General features: G+C 43.8%; 2 protein-coding genes across 3 annotated transcripts; one reads left to right on the top strand and one right to left on the bottom strand.

Moving 5' to 3' along the window:
- The first annotated feature begins 966 nt into the window (after positions 1–966).
- On the top strand, positions 967–6,158 carry LOC143140259 (CKLF-like MARVEL transmembrane domain-containing protein 7). Its single transcript, XM_076301047.1, has 5 exons — positions 967–1,496; positions 1,962–2,138; positions 2,327–2,425; positions 4,174–4,264; positions 4,656–6,158. Exons 1-5 carry the CDS (start codon positions 1,419–1,421, stop codon positions 4,664–4,666), a joined length of 456 nt encoding a protein of 151 aa, XP_076157162.1. The 5' UTR covers positions 967–1,418; the 3' UTR covers positions 4,667–6,158.
- A 1,138-nt stretch (positions 6,159–7,296) lies between these two features.
- On the bottom strand, positions 7,297–19,486 carry dync1li1 (dynein, cytoplasmic 1, light intermediate chain 1). Of its 2 annotated transcripts, none has more exons than XM_076302294.1 (13): positions 19,374–19,486; positions 19,071–19,144; positions 18,015–18,131; positions 15,902–16,132; positions 15,053–15,213; positions 14,498–14,591; positions 13,952–14,087; positions 12,239–12,350; positions 11,814–11,873; positions 10,490–10,534; positions 10,282–10,402; positions 9,366–9,494; positions 7,297–8,714 (listed from the first exon to the last, which is right to left on the bottom strand). In XM_076302294.1, exons 1-13 carry the CDS (start codon positions 19,475–19,477, stop codon positions 8,602–8,604), a joined length of 1,497 nt encoding a protein of 498 aa, XP_076158409.1. In that variant the 5' UTR covers positions 19,478–19,486; the 3' UTR covers positions 7,297–8,601. The 2 variants fall into 2 exon arrangements, with proteins under 2 accessions (XP_076158409.1, XP_076158410.1); XM_076302295.1 differs by having other exon boundaries at positions 10,312–10,402.
- Positions 19,487–22,412: the final 2,926 nt, after the last annotated feature.

Below are 22,412 nucleotides of genomic sequence, written 5' to 3'. Positions count from 1 at the left end.
CACCACATGATTGGCTCAATGTATTCACATGTCAATGATTTGCAACGGAAGGGGTGGGATATGTGTAGACCAGTGTTTTTCAACCACTGTGTGCCATGAGATCATGAGAGCCATCAGGTGTGCCGCAGAAAATTACCCAAATGTCACTCACTGGTCCAGAAAAGCAACTGTTGCATCAAAGAATTTATAACCACATGCTCTCATTGATTGTATGATTGCACTATTTGTGGTATGCAGGCATTGTACAACGGGGGCCCCATATCCAGTATTCACAGAATCATCACATATCCAGTTCATAACAACAATTAAATTAGATATAGTCACCTACAAATGAAACAGAGGGCGCTTGTTTTATTGAGCAGGTCTTGCATAGAAGCCATAATAAGGCCATATCTGAGTATTATTTGAAATTTTAGGCTATGGTATGTTTATTTTTTCTCTCAGGATGTTAGTGTGCCGTGGGACATTTTAAGTGTCAAAAGTGTGCCGTGGCACAAAAAAGGTTGAAAAACACTGGTGTAGACAACTGCCATATTGGCGTTACAAACTAACCCCATGCATTTCTATGGAGGATATTTTGAGTGCTGTGTCTCCTCATTAGAAAGTCTCTGGTTATATTACAAGGGCCATTGTCCCTGGAGCAACTCAGGGTTAAGTGCTGCTCAAGGGCACAACGGTGGAAGCCGAGAATTGAATCCACAACTTTTCAGACTACTGCATGCTAGCCCATCTCCTAAACCACCACACTACCAGCAGAGTTTCAAAACAGCATGGCCCTGGCAAATCCACAGTTTATCATGTACAGTTGATATCTGTGAGAGAGTTATTAGCAGAGGCGTACAAGTCCAGCAGAAAGTAAAAGTCCTACCATATATTGGTTTGACCTGTGCACTTAACACAGGTGATTTCACTAATTAACTAATCTACCTGGCTAAGGAGTTGTACTAATTAGACTCAGCTGATTTAGTGAATAGTTAAAGCAAATATGTGGCAGGACTTTTACTTTCTGAAGCCGAACCTTTACAACTCTGACTATGTAAACAGGCTCATTTGATGTGCTTGACAGTAATTCTACACTTGCTGCAATACTTTGCTCAGCATTTTTCAGTTTGCTTGTGTCCAGAATTGCCTAAAAATAAAGCTTTCCGTAATAACTGTGTTGGCTTATCTTGGTCGGAAACCATATCTGACTAAGACATATCTAAATATATATGTCTGACTAAGAGGTGAAAAGACCTCACTGTCAGGAAACCTAGCACATCACAAGGTTACTCAATCATGTCATGGGCGTCTGTGCCTCTCTCTGACCACTTCCTGTGACGGCAGTGCTGGTTACCACTGTCTACTACGCTTAAAACATCCAACAATCGGATCACTGATAGTGGGGTAGGAAGGACTCATTTGAATTCCATCTGATAATGGCCACTGACACTGAAGAAGTTTTAAATCTGAAATATCTGAGATCTGCCCAGGGCATACTGAAGATCACCGAGCTGGTAAGAACTCTGTAGGCTACATCTTAAATCTTCCTTATACGGTCATCTGTGTGCTGGTGTAGTGACCCTTAGGCTTGATGGTTTTAGTGTTCTGCTATATGTCTACTCTGTTTTTTTCTGTGACCCTTGCTGTGTCACTGACCTGCTGAAGTTACCCCAACACAAGGGACTTATTGGCCAGTGGTCTCTTTAGTGCATGCGGCCCAGTTCAGTTGCCCAGTTCTGCTGTGTGTGTGTGTGTGTGTGTATGTTAGTGTAAGAGAAAGTGTGTGTGTATGCCTGCTTCATTCTGTTCAGTGTTGATTTGGAATCTTTTGGCACATGATCATCATAATCATGATTATTGATGTGTGCACACTGTGTGTGTGTGTGTGTGCACACTGTGTGTGTGTGTGTGTGTGTGTGTGTGCATGTGTGTATGCTGTATGTCTGATGATCTCTGTCTCTGTGGCTGTGGGTGTGCAGGTGTTTCTCCTGGCTGCCTTCCTCGTCGTCCGCACCTCCTGGTTCACTGCAGTGCTGGACACCTACATCTTCTTCCAGGTCATCACCATCGGAGTCTTCTCTGCCATCTTCCTCTTCCTCATCCTCACTGCCCTGGGGCTGCCAAGCAGACTTCCCTGCATCAGCTGGAGTGTCACGGTACTACAACAACAACAACAATGGCACTTCTTCAATTTAAGACATTTTTGAGGGTCAAGGGTTTGCATGAACAGAATTTGTAGTTTGCATACATTAAATGACTGTGTGTGTGTGTGTGTGTGTGTTGTGTGTGTGTTGTGTGTGTGTGTGTTGTGTGTGTGTGTGTTGTGTGTGTGTGTGTGTGTTAGGAGTTTGTTTTAGATACAGTGGCACTACTATGTGTCTTTCCTGTGTCCTGTGCAGCTGCAGTGAAGAGTCATGACGTGAATGTCCTCGTGGCCGCCTCAGTAAGTGACACTCCCACCTACCAGCAAACAGCTCTTGCCCTTTCGCAGAATGTTCTGTCAGGTCAATGCTATTTCCCAAAATCTCTGTTGTGTAATAATGACCAGTTAAATAATACGCAAATGATCATAGTGACACTTCCTTAGAAAATAGATAGATAGATAGATAGATAGATAGATAGATACTTTTTACTGCCACACAATAGTGTTGGTGATATTTTTGTTACAGGTTTTAGCTCAATCCAGTGAATAAATAAATAAATAAATACATAAATAATGATTAGAAAGAAAATCATTTCAGTTTAGTTGTGTTCAAGAGTCTTATTCCTGCAGAGTAGAGGCTGTTTTTGAAATGTGTGGTTTCAGTCCTCATGGATCTGTAACGTGGTCCAGACGGGAGAAGCTGGAGAAAGTGGTGCTTTGGGATCTTTTAGGATTCTGGAAGCTCAGAATCATAGTACGGAGTACAGAACGTGAACTGTGGGGAGGTCACACTCAATTATGTCAGAGGCTTAGGTGACAGCTCGCTCTAATTTCCTTTTGTTGCGACAGTCTGAACTCCTATACCAGACAGTGATAGGTGATGATGCTCTCTGTGATGGCTTTGTAGAAATGCACCAACTGATCTTTGCTCACATGAAACTTCTTAAGTTGCCTAAGGAAGTATAGTAGTCTTTGTTGAACCTTCTTGATAATGTGAGTGGTGTTAATGTCCCACTTCAAGTTCTTGCTGATGTATGAGCCAAGGAATTTAAAGGAGTCTGTCAAGGTTATTGGCTGGTCACATATAGAGATGGAGCTTGTTGTTGCTGCACTAGTGAGATATCAAGTCATTGGTATAGATGGAGAAAAGCAGAGGAGATAGCACAGCCCTGTGGAGCCCCAGTGTTGAGTCAGAGGGCATGATGTAGCATTAATAACCTTGACTGCTTGACTTCTGTTGCTCAGAAAGTCCAATATCCAATGGCACAGAGTTGTATTAATATTCATACCTTGAAGCCTGGAGAATAGTATAAGAGGATTGATTGTATTGAAGGCCGAGCTGAAGTCGATGAACAAGATACGTGCATAGGTGTTGCTCGATCCCAGGTGTTGCAGAGTGAAATGAACAGCTAGATTGATGGCATTTTCCAAAGATCTGTTTGCCTGGCAAGAAAACTGATAAGGGTCCATCAGTGGCGAAACACAGGATTGTAGATAGGAGAGGACCAAGCGCTCAAACACCTTCATAGCCACTGAAGTGAGGATCTGACTGATCTGAACAGGCCTCAATGACTGATCTGAAGTCATTGAGGCCTGTTGTTTTTGCTGATTTAGGTACCGGGACGATGACAGATTCTTTAAAAAACTGTGGAACTGCACACTGACGTAGAGAGGAGTTGAAAAGTGAATAAATGCATATGTTACATACTTACAAACACATATTCAAACATATGGAATGCATAAGAAGCACATGCATCTCCTATTTTTTGCATATAGAATTTATTCATTCATTAAACGTTCACGCTTTAATCCTGAGCAACATCCAGTAGCCTTCAGATTCAGCAGCTTGCTCTCTGGGTATGGTACAGTATATAACAGCATTATGACCTGTGCTACAGCAAAAAAAAGACATGGAATTAACTTCACTCCACTCCAACTCAGTCTGCTTTTCCTCCTTCTCAATTGGCTCCCTATTACGCTCTCCTCCTGTAACGGGTCTGACAGTGTGTTTTCTGTTCGCTGGTCTCTATTCTCTCCTCCTGTAACAGATGCTGGGTCTGACAGTGTGTTTTCTGTTCGCTGCCAGCATAGCCCTCTCCTTCCAGCCCCTACACTCAAAGCTGTCCCCCCACATCAGTGGTAAGCCTGCCCACCATAGACAGATTGGCGTCTACATACAGTATCTGCATATCAACACTCACAAACATTTCCCTTAATTAATGTTTATGTCCAGTTAATGTTTACTCTAAGAAGAGCTGAGGGTTTCTTGTTCGGTGGTTAAAGATGTGTATATATATTATGATATACATATACAGTACATATATTTGTATTGGACTACATGAGGCCCTGAGCTGACATGCTGACTGATTGTGGGAAAACCTTAAATAAATTAAAGTCTTATAAAGCCAGATCCCAAGTGCTTAAAACTGGACTTGAATATAATAGTATTTTTTTTATTTTGTATTATATTTCTCTCTCTCTCACACACACACACACATCCATGACACTTATTTTCCTTTCCTCTCTTTAGCTGAAGTCTGATCTGCGCAGCCTCACTTCCACGTCCCATTTCTGAAAACAGGAAGTTCACTCACAGCTTCCTACACCTAAAGCGACCCTACTGACGATCAAGTCATCAACATAGAATGACTCGGAAACAGAAGTGAGTAGGTGGGTTTTACATGGACAGTCATTCCGATTAGACTATTCTGAATGAAAATCTTGTGTCATCTGTTTACATGGCGTACGTTCTATTCTGATCAGGTGCTCTTTACATAATTTGATGGGAAAAGCCATTGCTGCTTTGCTTTTGCTTGATAAGCTACAGCGGGCAATCCGACTGACCCTATATATGGTAGATAAATCGGAATAAGAACGGAATACACCACCTCTTTCATTCCAATTAAAGGCGAAGGCTCTGTCACCTATTTGCCTGAGCTGAGAGTGAGGGATATGAAGGAGACCTTTACTTTACTTTACATTACATTTGGCTGATGATTTTTAACCAAAGTGACTCTCAACATGGTAAACAATTTAAACATACAGTACAATAAGAACAAGCTAGTGTATCAGTGAGTGCTATTTTCATAGTCAAGTGTCAGTTCTAGTCAGGTGATAAGTGCTGGAGTTAGCAAGGCTAGTTGCAAGTAGTGCTACGAGAGATGTTCTCTGAAGAGCTGGGTCTTCAGGAGTTTTTTGAAGATGGAGAGGGATGTCCCTGCTCTAGTAGGAACTGGTAGTGTGTTCCACCAACGAGGAACAACAGATGAGAAAAGTTTAGATTGGGCTTAAAAAATAAATAAATAACAGCTACAGGGGCCATCTTTTAGGTTCAACCTCCTCTGGGTTTGTCACAAAAACTCCATGCTTGAAATACATCCCAGGTCTTCTACTCAAGAGTGGCTGATGATCTGCTGATTTAAAATCTGCAGTTGTTTAAAGGAACACGTCAACTTTTAGGGAAATTAGATTATTAACTAAAAGGGAGCTCTAGGCTTAGTGGCTTACTGGTGCACCCCACCTCCAGTGGTCAGACTGGGTTATTGCACGCACAGAGAGGACAAGAGTATGGATCCTCCTATCTAACACTGGGGTAGATGGGAAAAAGCTAATTCACCAAAAAGTTGGGGTGTTCCTTAAACTGTGCTGTGGAACTGATGCTGATACTGATGCACATGATAAAGCACTGAGTGTGCAGTACATATGCCTTACATTGGCTCACTTAAATGAAACAGTCCAGGACATAGAAAGCCTTAGTCTTCAATGCCATGAACAATTCAACAATCATAATGTATCATTGTTCTTATTCATTATTAGTTAAAATTGATTAATAGATAGATAGCCCTTCATTCTATTGTTTTCGGGATCTTCAGAGTTTGTAAATGTTTATTGTTTTTGTTCTGTCCAAATTCTATTTAGTCTACATTGTATTTGTATTAAGGCAATATCACTTTAAATTGTTACTGGTAATTCTAATGTTAATTTAATGCTTATCGATGTCAAAGGGGTCTGCTAAGAACTGTAAAAATAAACAGTAAACATTCATGACTTTATATTCAGTAATAAACACCTGTTAGTTATGGGTTTATTAATGTGGATACAAACTTAGAGTACATTTTGTGTGTCTAAGTATTTTATGGAGTATTAGTGGGTACAAACAAATCTATCAAAGTCTTTGTTTCTTGATTAGAGCATGTGTCACTGTTAAAATATCGCTGGTCTATACTGTACACAGAGCAGAACAAAACAGACAAAACAACTCTATTTTTTCCAATAAATACACCTTTAATAGAATGACAACAGACCTGATCCATACAAACATCACTACGGCGTGAGAAATAACAGGACCGTGTTTGTAGTTTTGTTATTTTTTTTTGTTCTTTTTGTTTTCTTCAAGTTTGACGATGATGACTGTACATTCTCCAGGAGTGACGCGTCGCCCCACCCCCACCACCTCTGCAACTAATGACTAGCGTTTACAGGAACAATATCTGTACAGTACATGTCTACTCTCCACCTCACACACACACACGCAAGTAGGCACACACACACACACACACACACACACACACACACACACACACACACACACACACACACACACACACACACACACACACACACACACAAGTATGTGCGCATGCGCGCACGCACGCACACACACACATAGAAACAAGTAGGCGCACACGCACGCGCACGCACACACTCACACACACACAGGTACAAACAGGCATGCAGGTGCGCACACACACACAGGTACAAACAGGCATGCGCGCGAGTGCACACACACAAACAGGCATGCGCGCAAGTGCACACACACAAACAGACAACAGACACACAGACAGACACAGAGACACACACGCACACACACACAGACACACACCCCTGCGCACGCATGTTACTACAGAGTCAGTGCTGTCTGGATGATGGTATGCAAAGCCCAGCCAACTTGCTGCTAGTTCTAGACTGTGGCCCGTCCCCGGCCCAGATCCAACACAGATGCAGGACAGGGGATCCCATTAGACACAATGTGTGAGGTCGGGATTTCCTCCCTTCAGGCCTGTAGGTCTGTGTCTGATTGGATGACGTGTCTGTCTTCAACAACTCCCACAGAGCAGTGGATCAACAATTCTCCCTGACTACCGCGTAGTGTGTGTGTGTGTGTGTGTGTGTGTGTGTGTGTGTGTGTGTGTGTGTGTGCTCTCTGAGGCTCTCAATGCATTTCAATTCTATTTCAATACTGAACATATTCCTGCTCCAACATGAATTCCCCACTACCCATCTAGAACCAGTTCTAAACATGCTCCTCTCTCCATCTAGAACCACTTTCAACAATCCTCTCTCGCCACCTAGAACCGGTTCAAACACTTCCCTTCATCCCATCTAGAACCAACCAACATGAGTTCCTTGCCTCCCATAGGCCATCAAACTTTCTACCTCCGAACACCCCACTCCCCCCTCACATCTGTACACGCTCACATGACCTTTGAACCCTAACCTTTGACCTATACAGCAGGGGAGAATCACAGACAGGGTTAGTTTGGGCGTCACCATTATCCGTGATTGACTCTCCACACAACACTCTCCAGGGTAGTAGAGAAGAAAAGGGAAATATTTACATGTTTATCTATTTTTAACTAACGGACGCCGGCAAACTTCTCCATCAGAGTCATTTCCTCCCCTGTGTGATGCAACTTCCTGTGTCATCTGACCTTTAGAGTTTTACCCTTCCCACTGCTTCAGAATACTGACTAGGACACATAAATAAAAAAGCATGAAGTTCAAGCCAAAACAATTCCTGTCTGAACCCCCACCCCCCCACACACACAGCAGTGGTGTTTCATTGACCGCACATCCACGTGGGCTCAGAGCCCAAATTCCCTTTTTTAAGTGTCAGTGTGTGAAATGCTGCCCCCTGTAGGAGCCCTCCAACTCCCGCCACCACATGCGCACTCCAGGGAGAGAGGAGGTGGGTGAACCAAGGAGAGAAAGATGAGATGAGAAACTACCTCTGGTGATCTAACCTCTACACATGAGCTCTTCCCAAACATATCTGTCTATTCATCCCCTACAACTTCAACAGCCAAACATGACACACACACACACACACACACTCCCCTCTCTACCTCCCTCCCGCCCTGACTCACATAGACATAGAGAAACAAACAGGCCACAAAAGTAAGTGTGTGTGTCAGGTTTACAGTAGGTGTGTGTTGTGTACACAAAAGTGTGTGTGTGTGTGAGTAGAGTGTGTAAGTGTGTGTCAGTAATGTGTGTGTGTGTGTGTATGTATGTGTCAGTAGTCTGTATGGTTGTGGTAGAGAGAGGCTGTTCTCACAGCATGCAGCTGTTAGTTGTCTCAAAGCACAAGCGCAGGTGTGTAGGGGGAGGACAGGTAAAGGGCAGGTACAGGTAAAGTTGAGTGGAGAGCAGTGAAGCAGGAGGTGGAGAATAATGTACGTGTCCCCTCCCCCTTCTCATGATTGGTCGTTTTCTGCGGGGGGCGTGGTGGAGTTTGTGGAATCCAGTTCTGATTTGCTGGAGATCCGATCTAGTTCAGCTTGTACATCTGTCAGTCCCAGTTTAGAACCTACGGAACCAAAACACAGACTCATTTTAGAACTTACAGAAACAAAACAATGCCACCTCAAAACAATTAGCAGGGTTCCCACTCTAAGTGAAATGTAAAATTCCATGACTTTTCCCTGACTTTCCCTGACCAAATAAAATCTGAATTTCCATGACCTACTATATAATGAAGGGTAGAATATACCGAGCAAAGATTTCAGAACAGTCGTGTAGCATTCAAGAATCTTTTACTTTTTTAGAAAGGGAGATGAATAAATGGGCATTGAATTCAAAGTTGGGCTAACCCCAACTCAAGTAAGCAGTAAAGCTAATAACTATATTTTGGCAAGTAACTTTTAAACTGCTACAGCAAATTTCCCTGATATTCCATGACTTTGCCCCCAAAATAATAAAATTCCCTGACTTTTCATGTATGGAATAGACTTCCCAAAATCCCATGATATTCCAGAAATTCCATGACCCGTGGAAACCCTGAATTAGCGTCTCTAGAATCAGCATGAATGCAAACACACATGCACGCACGCTCAGACAGACTAAAACAAACAAAAGCAGAATAAAGAGCATGTGTGTATATGTGTGTATATGTGTGTATACGTGTGTGTGTGTGTGTGTGTGTATGTGTGTGTGTGTGTGTGTGTGTGTGTGCTCCTACCTGACTTCCTGACTGTGCCCGGCGTGCTGCTGCCTGTGGCTGGTTGTCCACCTGGCCCAGGTGACCCTGCCTTCTTCGTGAGCAGACTGTTGAAGAAGTTAGCCAGCACCCCTTCACTGGTTTGACCTCCTACAACACACACACACAAAATTCATACCTCATCTAACCTCATCTAATACGCATACGCAGGCATGCACACACACTTCACCTACACCATTACCTCTCTCTCACAGACACATGCATTTACACAGACATGCATTTACACGCGCACGCATGCACACACACACAGCATTTTATCTCATGGATCACCATGTGATAAACAAACACACACACACACACACACACACACACACACACACACACACACACACACACTAACAATTCACCTGAAACATCAAGAGACACACAACATTAACATTCCACCTCCCAGAAAACTCTCTAAACTGGCAGCAACACCCATGGACAAGCATTGTGGAAAAACTACGCCACCATGGGCCAAAACAGACAAAGATAAAGACAGTTGAACAGTCCAGTGAGGAGAGGAGTCTGGCAACAGGGGCCAATCAGAGAAGAGAAGCATCAGCAGAGGCAGGGACAGCAGAAAGCCAGAGTTCATTTCACAGAGGAGAGATCTGATCGAATCAGATCTAATGTGATCCCAGTCAGAACGGAGTGATGACACCATGAGGATGGAGGAGGAGAGTACAGGAGAAAGAAAGGAACAGAGAGAGAGAAGATAGGAGAGAAAGAAAGGAAAGAATGAATGAAAAGAAAAGAAAGGGATGAAAGAGTAAAGAAAAGAGAGAAATAAATAGAGAAAAATAATGGAAAGAGAGGAAGAGAAGGGAAAGATAGAAAAGTGAGAGAGAGAAAAGAGGGAAGGCCTGCATCCTCAGGGGCCCGGTCTCATACACACCTTTCATGTTGGGATCAATCTTCTTGGTACCTGATTGCATGGGCATGACGTTAGCCACATTAGCCGCTGCAGAACGGTTGCTGGTCCGCGGGGAGCCAGTCGGGGCTCTGTTGGTGGGGTCCTACACACACACACACAAATAAAACACTATTAGAATTCACCACGATACTGAATACTGAATTCCAGACAGACAGAGAGAGAGACTCACCACTGGTCTGCCAGCTGTGACAGGCGGTTGCTTAGCCAACAGAGACTGAAAAAGCACACACACACACACACACACACACACACACACACACACACACACACACACACACACACACACACACACACACACACACACACACACACACACACACACACACACACACACACACACACACACACACACACACACACACACACACACACACACATTGTTACTTTACAGCAGTGAACATCAAGTTCTAAATCAATAACATCATATAATACCAAAAAAATATTCAAAAATAGAGAAAATAAGAATGCAATGGCATCACTTCAATACAGTTAGAACATTGAGAAAAAGGAATAGCATGTGTGTTATCACTTAAATGTTTCACTTTGCAATCTGTAAAAATGAGCAAATACATTTGGCAAGATGGATGAACAAGTGAATGCCTTTGTATTATGACTGCGATAGTGACTGCAATGAGTGCCTGCACTGCACATAAAAATGGGGTTGCAGGCTTGATATTCTCAAGTCATGCTCACTGTGGAGCTGAGATCTCAAGTGCGTTCAAATTCGCAAACATAGGCGAACGTTTGCAAACAAGTTACTGTTTGCCTTGAGTTTTTGCTGAGCGTTTGGAAACACTCACAAACAGTCTGAGGAGGTAGTTCTCCCAAACAGTCTGAGGAGGTAGTTCTTCGCGAATATTCAGTGGAGCTGGACCTGATCTTGATGAAGGTACCAATGCAATTACTGTTACAATGGAATGCCAAATCGTTCAAATCAAACTGTTCAGAGAACAATGTTCGCCAATGCTTGCCGAATTTGAACGCACTTCTGTACTTTGTTTTCAGTGAAGCAACAGCTTAAAAGCCCATCTGAGCGATGCGTCGAAGGGAAGAAGAATACACAAAACATGGCGCTCTCCCTCTTCTTATGCAGCGGGTGCCATTTCCAAATGTAATATAGCAAAATCAAAAAAGGTCACATTCCAAAAACTTTTTTAATTTCTTTTAAATATTTTTCTTAGCAGAGAGTATTTTTCTTAGCAGAGAGTATTTCTCTTAGACTTAGACAGAACAGCAGAAAGGTTGCTTATTGTTCAGCTGCAATTAACATGCCAACATTAATCATCATATGGTCTTTTCATTGTCAATAAAGAAAGACATTTACAAAGATCACCACAAATGTTTTAAAAATCCTCCCGCAGCTTTACAGTCTGAACACACGCACGCACGCACGCACGCACGCACGCACGCACGCACGCACTCTCTTCTACCTTCAGTTCCCATGTGTTTATGCAAGTGCTCTTCTCGTCAAAGAGAAAGAATCTGTTTCTCACCTGTAGTTTCACTAAGAACACCTGGTCATCTTCAGCCAACACCTCCTTCTCATGTACAAACTGACAAGACAAAAGAAGACAGAAGAAGCCGTCATTTCACAAAAATAACTTCTTTAGATGGAACACTTATCTATCTATCTGCCAGTGAGCGAGAGAGAGACATTTCTACAGTTAAGCCCAAAATTATTCAATGCATTTTTGTGAGTAAAACCTCCAGACGTTTTCAAGACTTGCACCAACATATTTTAAAACTTCTCCAGGTCTGGAAAAAATTCAGAATTTCAATACATTTCCAGAGTAGATCGAGCCATCTGTGAGAGGAATCAGAAGTCTGGACAGAGCTTCGGACAGAGCTCCTCTCTTCTCTCTGAGAGAGGAGTCGGAGGTTTGGACAGAGCTTCGGACAGAGCTGCTCTCTCTCTTACCTTCCTCACTGGTGGTTTCACTATTGCCTCCTCAAACACGTCGTCTGCTTTCAACGTCTGGAAGTTCTCATGCAAGATGGAGATCTTTTTCTCATTGTCCCAACCTGCTGGACTGTATACATGCACAGTTAGACCCAGACACACAAACACACATATGGTTTAGTTACACCTACAGATAGATACCCACCACACATATACTGTATACAGGACACACAACACACACAAAATACTGTACTGTACATACAGAACAGCATATCAGTCTAAAGCACCTTTAAATTGTGAATGGCACTGAATTGCTGAATTGACAGTACATCTATTTTAGGTTTACAAAACACCCATAATACCGGTACCAAAATAGTATTATAACTCTAACGGCATGGACTTTTGACATTAATATGACTTCTGTGTCTAGCTAATGGTGCCTGCCTGCACAATGAAACATGAAATTGGCTTTGTTGTGATTCTAGGAGGAAAAATATGCAGCCTGTTGTTTCTGTGCTCTGTCTGGTTTGATCTCAGCTTTCATTCCTCTTACAATACACCGCCCAATGTCTGAAAACACCAAGACTACTGCTGCTGCACACACACATACACACACGTGGAGGTGCAATTCATAGTGACTGAGGTACGCATGTCTGGCTTATTTCATTGCTTACTGCATTGTCTGTTGTGTATTTTACCTCAATATGCCATCTTTAGTAAGAACAGATAGATAAAGAACAGATTTTCGCACAAGGTACACATGGCATCTTTGACCTCTTCTAATGTTTTCCATCTAATCTAGATCAAATCTAGATAAAGCCACTGGTAATGACCACACACCCAGGAGCATACAGCGCTAATTTTTGACCTTTCCAACAACTTACGGATTTCGACCTGCCAGGCTGTTGTATGCGTCACCCGTCTGCTAGGCGAGTCGAGTCTGCCCACCCTAACAGCCCTGAGTGTGTGTAATGAGTGATTCATAACCAGAGCTGTTTGGACAGGCAACTGTCTCACACAGACAGACATAATAACAACACACCAAAAGGTACATGTATCAACATACATGTTTATGATGATATGCCATGTAATATTAGCATTATTTGTCTAAAGACCACGATGGTAAAAAGAGTCGTAAACATGGGTGGGAATGCTAACAGCATTAACGTTATTTGAGATTACTAATCAAACCCAAACAAGACGGACAAGAGAACTGAAAAACAGACGAGGCTGAGCGCAGGACTGCACAGGCTTTTGGTTTTTAACATAACCAGTGCAACGTTAAATATTGTGCCTGGGGACCCATCAGGAGCCCGAACTTGATTCACTATTTACTTAATTCTGAATCCCTACACAGCCGCCTAAGGTCTGGATCAAGATTCAACCTAGGACAGCATGGGGGGACCACAGGAAATGAGAGGCGCTTAGCAACACAGAGATGAGGAGGGGTGAGATGCTTAGCGACATGGAGAAACAAGGAGATGCAGTGCAGGGAGGCACTTAATGATAGAGGGAGACAAGTAGACACCTATCGCTTAGAGACAGAGAGACACGAGGAGATGATGGGAGACACACCTAGCGACACAGAGAGACGAGGAGATGATTGGAGACACACCTAGCGACAGAGAGAGATGAGGAGGGGATGGGAGACACACCTAGCGACAGAGAGACGAGGAGGGGATGGGAGACACACCTAGCGACAGAGAGACGAGGAGGGGACGGATAACTCACATGAAGACTGCGTCTCTCTCCACCACCTGGGCAGCCATGTTGAAAGGGAAGCCGTAGAGCCGGTGCACCATGTACTTGTACAGAACGTCCAGGTTCTTCCCCTCCTTCATGGACGTGTAGAGAAGAGACGCCCCGTCTACAGGAGGGGTTAAAGATCAAGGACAACACAGCAACAAGCCAATAACAACATGGCCATGGACTAATAACAACACGTCATCAATGGCTTCTACTAAAAGTGCAGTCAGTGACTGTGCAGGAAGTCGCATTTATTTGTGTTTATGTTTAAATGTATTGCCAGACACTTTTGTCCAGAACAAGGTACATTATATTTTAAACAAGGCCCAAATTAAACACGCCAGAGAAGTAGCTCACACCTCCCTTCAAAAGAGTTACAGCAGTTACTGCTGTACTACTGCACAGAGTTCCAAGAGCACTGGACAGGGTTCCAACAGCACTGGACAGGGTTCCAACAGCACTGGACAGGGTTCCAACAGCACTGGACAGGGTTCCAACAGCACTGGGGCGCTAACAGCATGCTAAGGATACACTGCAGACAGAAGCGTCTGATGTGGGACTGGATGAAGTCTAGGTGCTCGTCTCTGTAGTCGTGCTCCTTCTCCAGGGTACTAATGGCGTCACACTGTAGGACAAGAAAGAGCACATCCATTAGGCTCTACTTATTCAGCTTTGTCTTTTATTTATTCATGCGGCATTGTACATACGTCCATTATTACAGGACCGCTCTCCCGGAGTAACCACAGATTAAGTGTCTTGCACAAAGGCACAATGGTGGCGGCTGTATTTGTATCTATATGCTAAAACCAAAGTATGCATTACAAAACATATGTGCTCCACTAACACATTAGGTTTTGAACTGTTGATATGCATGTTGTAATTGACTCAACAACCATTATGAGAAGAGAGAGTGTGTGTGTGTGTGTGTAAGCCAGAGTAAAAAAGACAGACGGAGAGATTAAAAGAAAAAGAGTATGTGTATGTGTGTGCGTGGGAGCGTGTGTGTGTGCACGCGAGTAAGAGAGAGAGAGAGACAGCAAGAAAGAGAGGGAAGGACAAACAGGGAGTGTGTGTGTTTGTGTTTACCTTAGTACAGACCACCACTATGGGCAGGCCGAGGTTGTGTGTTAGTGTGTTATCCCCCAGCGGTAGTAAGACACTCTCCTCCTCTTGGTCTGGGTTTCTGCGCTGCGTTACTGCTTCTAAGTCACTTCCTGGTTCTGCATACTCCTGAAACTGCTTTACCACTGCACACACAAATACACATACACACACACACAACACACACACAAACCACACACACACCACACAATTTCCCAAGCTTAATGACCACAGAATGGAAAAAAGCCAAACATACTAAGGTCATATCAAAATGTATGTACTTCTGGCTTCTGGTTTTAAATGAATATATGGCACATCTGCCATCAAGGGGAAATGATGATATCATGGGATTCAATGCATTTATTAAGCCTCGCTCTAGTGCCCTCTTTAGGTTAAGTTCATAACTAGAATAATAAACCCAGTTTGATGCGTACTCTACACAGCTGGGACACAATATTCAGCTACAGCTCCATTCAGAGCCACAGAGCCACAGAGCCACACACACACACACACACACACACACACACACACACACACACACACACACACACACACACACACACACACACACACACACACACACACACACACACACACACACACACACACACACACACACACACACACACACACCTGTGTTTTAGTTCCCTAATTTGTCTCGGGCAGGGAAGTGGGGGCTGGTCGCTGTGTTCCCCAAGTACGCATGTGTACACACGCATACGCAGACACACACACACCCTCTGTACATCTGAGTTTTAGTTCCCTCACACACACACACGCTCTACGTACATCTGAGTTCTAGTTCCCTCACACACACACACACGCTCTACGTACATCTGAGTTCTAGTTCCCTCATGGTCTCGGGCGGGATGCGGAGCTTGTCGATGTGCTCGGCCAGCACACTGGCCCACTTGTGCAGGGAGTCGAGGGCCAGCCATGGCCGGGACAGGTCCACCACCAGCAGGGCCACCGAGTGGGGCAGGCTCTCTGCCGACAGCACAAACTTCTGCAGGCCTTTGTGATAGAGGTCGCCGTCCAGCACCCAGGCGTTACAGCGTGCGTGGTCTGCAGATGGACAGGGATGGACACACGCACACACACACACACACACACACACACACACAAAAACATGCATACCAACACACATGTACACGCACACACACAGAGTCAAATAGTCTAAAAGTCAAATACACATCAGACATAATTCTACCACAACAATGAAATCCTAACAGTAGTAAGACAAAGGCCCACACCTAACACAACCTGAGAACAAAGCTGACCTCCTCTATTTTGTCACTCACAAGCATCCTGTGCCACATAGATAATAAAAAGCATTCAAACAGCGTTGACTCAATTCAGCCTGGCACAGGGCAACATCAAAGGAAGAGCTCAATCGTTAATGGGCTTGTTAATCATAATTAAATCGGCTCCGAGAACCACTCTGGAACACACAAAGGATGAGAAGCTCATTATAAAGCCATGTTCCTGTGACTAGTGAAGTAACTAGCTAACTAGATAAGGTAACTAGTAACTAGTAACAACACTAAGGTCACGGATCTTCCACATAGATCTCTGTTTCTCGAAGTCACTGGGTACTGCCGGTACAAAAAATAAACTAAAACAATCGGTGCTACCTAGCTTGAGTTGCTGCAGCCAACAGCCAGAGTAGGCAGGCAGCTACAGCGCTACACTCTGGGGGCATGATTTTAAAGATATAGCCTATGTGAAAAATGGCCTGAGTAGTTCTCCTTTAAGAAAAACCTATACTGATTGATTGCAAAAAAAAAGTTATGCTTTAATAATGTGCAAGTCGCTCTGGATACAACGGTCTGATATGTATGATTGCAAATTCAGTCAGTTTTGAGAATGACATCAGAAACAGGAATAGTAACCTATTACTATTAGCCTAGAAATGTAGACGCACCCTAGCGGCAGCAAATTACATTTGCTGCCAGGGCTAGTCTAGCAACTCTCCGTTGGCTTGTGAGCTCGAAAAATTAAACTTCTATCAGGCCAATCAAATCGTATATAGAGTCGTTAGGTGGGCTTAACATAATGATTGATGGCAGAGTTGCAACGGTTTGGCTTGAATTCCCTGCTACTTGAAAACAAATAAGATGGATGTTGCTGTTGGCGAACAGTGTGACACGAGTTAAGCTTTTGTTAAGTTGGCAAAAGTTTGAACTAGCCAACTAGCTCCGCTGGTGGGAAACGCATGGGACTCATAGCGCTGTCCTATTGCGTGCAGAGGGAATTTGAAAGACAACCGATTATCCCGCCCCTCGGACTGAGCACTGCGAACGGTGAGTGCCCAGACCCTACATTTTAATGTGGGTCTGGCTGGTCAGGCTATATTATTACAGAAACTAGCAGAAACTTTATGTAGACACTGTTATAAATAAACTGTAAGATGTAGCCCATGTGGAGTAGAATAGCATCTGAGGTCACAGAGAGCCATGACTGAGCAATACTGAAGTGGTCTGTGACAGCAGAGGCTCTAGGAACCAATAAAGAACACATGGCCTCTTAAAGGTACAGTGCCTCGTTTATTGTTTATAAGGGGAAAACACCAATGCATTCTGAACGTTCTGCGGTGGAAGCCTTACAAATAGACTAAAATGATTATATTCCTGCATATTTATGCATTTTATGGATTTTATTAGATCTGTGCTTTTTGGAATCTTTAGTAAACACAGGTTTACAAACTAATGCAAAAAAAAAACTTCAAGTGAAATATCAAAAAACCTAAAATGCACAGTACTGATACTTTACTCTGTTCTAAAAATAGACAAACAACCTCCTGCTCCTTTCATAATGGCGAACAGATTCTTAATGTCATGTATCTGAACACTATCAATCACCATTGAACAACAGCAGTACTTATTAGCTAAATCTAGCAATTTAATTGTAAGGGATAGCACATTTATTATCCAATCAGAAGTCTTACCGTCAATGTCTTCATCGTGAACGCTGAAGTATAGATATTCTAAGCCACGCCCCCGCATATATTCCTCCACACCTTGCAATTTGGCGACCAGCGTGGTCTTACCTGACCCCACCTCACCTATAACAACACACACACACACACACACACACACACACAAAGTAGTCAGGGTACTTAGAGTCACCATGCTGGACACATCACTAGGCACAGTGCACCCATCATCCATACAGTCATGCAAACGCACAGGGATGGCACATATTACACAGACCATTACCACTGACATCTAACAGATCTGAGGGACACAGTCAAGAACATCACAAACCTCACGCCAAAACAAACACATACGTGCATCAACAGCCGGTCATAAACAATAACAGATTAGTCATTCACGCTACCAGTTTCAGAGTGCATAGGACATTTGAAACACACATTATATAAACAAAGCACATCGTAACTGCATTGCGCTCTGCACGTACTCGATCAGAGAACCCTTTATGTAACATTAACTCAGGTGTGCCAACTGACAAACAATGCTAGCAAGCTAACATGGGCAAGCAGCGTGCATGGTCAGCTTACACAAGGGGACCTGTCACAAGCACGGCGGGCGCTGCGCTGATTAGCGTCTGCTAACGGGGATTATCGGACCGACTGGGCAACTGTTGTCATGCCCGACTGAGCAAAGCACTCTTGAAAGACACAGCTCATTGCAAGACTGTTGTCGTAAAATACTTCATTCCAATCGTTGACAAAGGACACTGGGTGAAATGGTCCAGCGGACCATTCATTGTTTCTAAAGAGGAAACCAAAAACGCGTCCTGGATCCTGATCCTGACTAGCGTATCGTGTCAATTAGCAGCCAGCGAGCGAAGCCATCGGCTTAATACAAAGAGACAAGCCTGTGGCAAGACACTCGCTCTCACGATTCGTTTGACACGACTCAATGCATTAACTTCTACTACCAAGCTAGGATGGGCAGTGTTGCAAGAATAGCCTGGCCACCTCTAACGTTATGCAGTGATACAGCACAACGGAAACATTGCCTTTCGAGCGCATACTTACCCATAACCACCACATTCTTCCCGGATGGCAATTTAGACCGTGAATGCGTTGATACTTCACTCAATATGGATGACCTTTAGAAGGGGACAGAAACGACATCAATAGGTGTAATCACAACCATTCATAACATGAATCATATAGGGACCATTCATAGTGGCTGATGAGATGGCTAGCTAGCGTTACCTGCTTCATCAATTTGCTTGTTAGCCGCTAGCTAGTGTCAGACAGGGTTCTGAGCAATAAGCACATGGGGTACAGATACAATCTAGAACGGCTGCATCATCGTAGCTGGGCTGGACTTACCAGAGATTCTGTCCATCTTCCTCCTCCGTATTCTGGTTCTCTGCTGTACTGTTATGCACATTAGAGTTAGCAGATAATAGTGTATTCCTCCCTGCCGCCGCCATCTTCGCAGGCTTGTGACACCCCTGAGAAGAGCCCGGATGTAGCGCACAGTAGCGCTGTCAGGGGCGTGGTGCGGGTGCGGTGCAGAGCGGACTAACCTGTCAAATCTTCATCATTCACCCCAATCAACTTGTCAAAGCACATCCAGACATGCACACATACACAGTACCTATATGTTTGCTACATGTTCTGCCATACATACTCAACACAGACGGCCAAGCCAATGACGCCCTGAAAAAGTCAGTGTGGGCCAGGGGTCAATCCCAAATATAAATGGGGGTTTGGGCACATTTTATGAAAGTAAGCCATAGACCAACCATTACCCCTCACATGGCGCATGGATTTATGATTCATTGTTAATAGAATAGCATATCAACCTAGACCTAGATTATTATTGTGGTTTGTAGCCTAGCCTAAATATGGGCTAACTATGAGCCTAAACTGCGAATTATTAAAGCAACCGAAGGGTCTGATTGCATCGCGTCGACTGCGATTCACATGCATCTGTCCTGAAACAAAGCATAGTAGCGGATGAAAACAATTGGTCCATGGTAGCATTTCGCTTCCATTAGATGGCGCTAGTGCACTAGCCTACTTCGTACAGAGCTCTAAATACGGCTCTGACTTCGCAGTGCCTGTACATCCTCTCAGGCAAGAGGGGGTGAGAGAGTGAACTTTAACGGCAGCGCGCGTTCTCCACCATCCTACCTGCAAGACGAGGTCGGCGCGAGAGGTCCCTGTGGCGGCTCTCCTCCAGTGGCACCCAATGGGCCCCCACTCAAACTCCCTGCCTTTAGACACGCGGACCCTGAACTGGAAACGGACTCGATCTACCGAACTCCCTGAAAAATGATCACTGCGATGTGCCAATCGGTCCTTTCCTAAGAGTAGGCTAGGGAAGTTTCTCCGCAAAAGATCTGGATACATTTTCATGTTTACTGGAGGTAAGTCTGCACCTTATGTAGCCCTGTGTTATATTTGTTCATTCAGTCTATAATCTCAGGGATGCATAGTCTACGTGTTTTCATAATCCAGTGTATTATTGCCTAAACAGTACAAACTTCTCGTGTAGGCTATATAGTGATTTTGGCATGCAGGTCTCCCTTCTGTAGCTTAACGTTAAATTGGAGAAACAGAGGAGATTTTGGTTATGTCCTTTTTAGAAACTGAACTCGAAATATAACGGATTAGGTTATTCCAACAATGGTGGTTACCTAGGCCTAGATTCTTTATATGTCAATAGGTTATAACGGCTTGCAGGTTTAGATGGTTTCACATAGGCTAATGAGTTAGTGATACCAGGTCTTAATTGTTGCAGATCCTGATAATGAAAAAAAAATCATATCTGGACATAGAATGTTTAGCCTATATTAGAGCCTTTTAGAAGCTTCTTTCTCTAAAAAATCACTCTGCACGATTGCTCATTTTTCTATTTCACACACACACACACACACACACACACACACACACACACACACACACACACAATTACACAAATATCTTGGGAGTGTGTCGAAAGGTATCCATTCAGTATTTCACTGATGCTGTAACTACAGGAGGCTTTATATTGCTTGTGCGTAAAGTTGCGTAGGTAGCCTAACCCACTATAGTTCAACTCAGCATGTCAGGCTTGGTTTTGTTAAGGCATGTGATGAGCAGTCTGCATGCAATGAACCGCGGTTAAAAACGTCAAAGTTAGAGGTCCACACACCTGGATCTCAATTCTATCACACCTGCGGAGGTCCAAATATAGGCTACCAATGTGTCATGCACACACGCAGGTGAGCCTGCGATTAGAGTGCATCTGTCGAGGGCAAATATGTGTCCAGGGCAGTGGAGGAGAAAGGACTATCAGTTGGTATTACAGTCTGTTCAGTTCCCCCCTAAACCTAAAAATACTCAGAATCTCAAACGTGCGCCGTAAGAACATGGACGCGATGAATAATTGAGCGCCGCGGAGCTGGGGATTCAGCGCAGGCAAAGGCAAAGAGACTGTTCAGTCTCCGCGCTTCCTCTTCCCCTGCTGCCTCGGCCTCGTTTAAGACCAGCCGTTCCTGGGAGGATGTTCCGCGGTATGGACCTATGGGACATGTGTAAAGTGGTCAACCACAAATCATGAAAACAGCATACAGCGTGGGGGAAGGGGGCCGGCAAGATCTTCTGCGGATTCTTGACCCTAGAGTGTGTCTGTGTTTTCCCAAGTCCCAAGAGAAGAAGGAGAAGAAAAAAAATCCTATAATATCTCTTTTTTGAGTACCCTTTTTTCCAAGACATAATTGACTTTAATTGAACAATTTTCTCACATTTCTAAAATTCAGCTCTTAAAAGCCTTTGTCTCAGACCAAGTCCAATTAAGGACCACTCAAGATACTAAAATATTAAATATTTCTCTAACTGCACTGATGTTCTTAGGTTTCTGTCTATTTTTTTGCTCCTTACAATGCAGCAACCGTCAGATACTATTTGCTTTATTTCTGTGAAATGAAGCAAAACAGCACCATTCTTCTCTGTGAAAGTGTTCTTCTGATTCAATATTTGTATGCCCTGTAGATGCCGTTCTTACCAACAGTGTTCTTGTCTGTTTGTTGTTTTGTTTTAGTTGGGGGTTAGTCACCGAGATATGTCAGAAGGAATCCTCTGTGAGACTGAAAGCAAACAAATGAAAGCAAACTCTGTGGCGGAGAGTAGCCTACTGGGGTGACTGGGAAGTGTGTTTCAGTTATTGTGTGTGTTTGAGTGATTGGAAGTATTTGAGGAAATGCTGAGTCACTATAACAGAGGAAACCCACTCAAAGGCTGAGTACTGGTGGATCTGCCCCAGATTTAAGGAATAGTGCAGTCCTGACAGATACAGTCGCCATGGGTGCAGATTCATTAAGTGTTTGAGAACAGTAAACATTTGATGATTTTTTCCCTTAAGTGGGGCTTTCTGTCTGT

This window comes from Alosa pseudoharengus, unplaced genomic scaffold (genome assembly GCF_046254945.1).
Source record: "Alosa pseudoharengus isolate Yale_2024_CS ecotype anadromous, Long Island Sound unplaced genomic scaffold, YU_APseudo_1.1 YU_APseudo_1.1_scf_23, whole genome shotgun sequence".
NCBI classification, from domain to species: domain Eukaryota; kingdom Metazoa; phylum Chordata; class Actinopteri; order Clupeiformes; family Clupeidae; genus Alosa; species Alosa pseudoharengus.
This window is presented reverse-complemented; position numbering and strand designations above follow the sequence as displayed.

What these genes read in the sequence shown, in the direction of transcription:
- LOC143140259 (XM_076301047.1), top strand. Translation starts at nt 1,419, where the DNA reads ATGGCCACTGACACTGAAGAAGTTTTAAATCTGAAATATCTGAGATCT. An exon ending in GCATCAGCTGGAGTGTCACG is followed by an intron (nt 2,139 to 2,326) that starts GTACTACAACAA and finishes TGTGTGTGTTAG; the next exon opens with GAGTTTGTTTTAGATACAGT. An exon ending in ATGTCCTCGTGGCCGCCTCA is followed by an intron (nt 2,426 to 4,173) that starts GTAAGTGACACT and finishes CTCCTGTAACAG; the next exon opens with ATGCTGGGTCTGACAGTGTG.
- dync1li1 (XM_076302294.1), bottom strand. Translation starts at nt 19,477, where the DNA reads ATGGCGGCGGCAGGGAGGAATACACTATTATCTGCTAACTCTAATGTG. An exon ending in GAAGAATGTGGTGGTTATGG is followed by an intron (nt 18,132 to 19,070) that starts GTAAGTATGCGC and finishes GTGTTGTTATAG; the next exon opens with GTGAGGTGGGGTCAGGTAAG. An exon ending in GAGAGAGACGCAGTCTTCAT is followed by an intron (nt 12,351 to 13,951) that starts GTGAGTTATCCG and finishes GCATGTATACAG; the next exon opens with TCCAGCAGGTTGGGACAATG.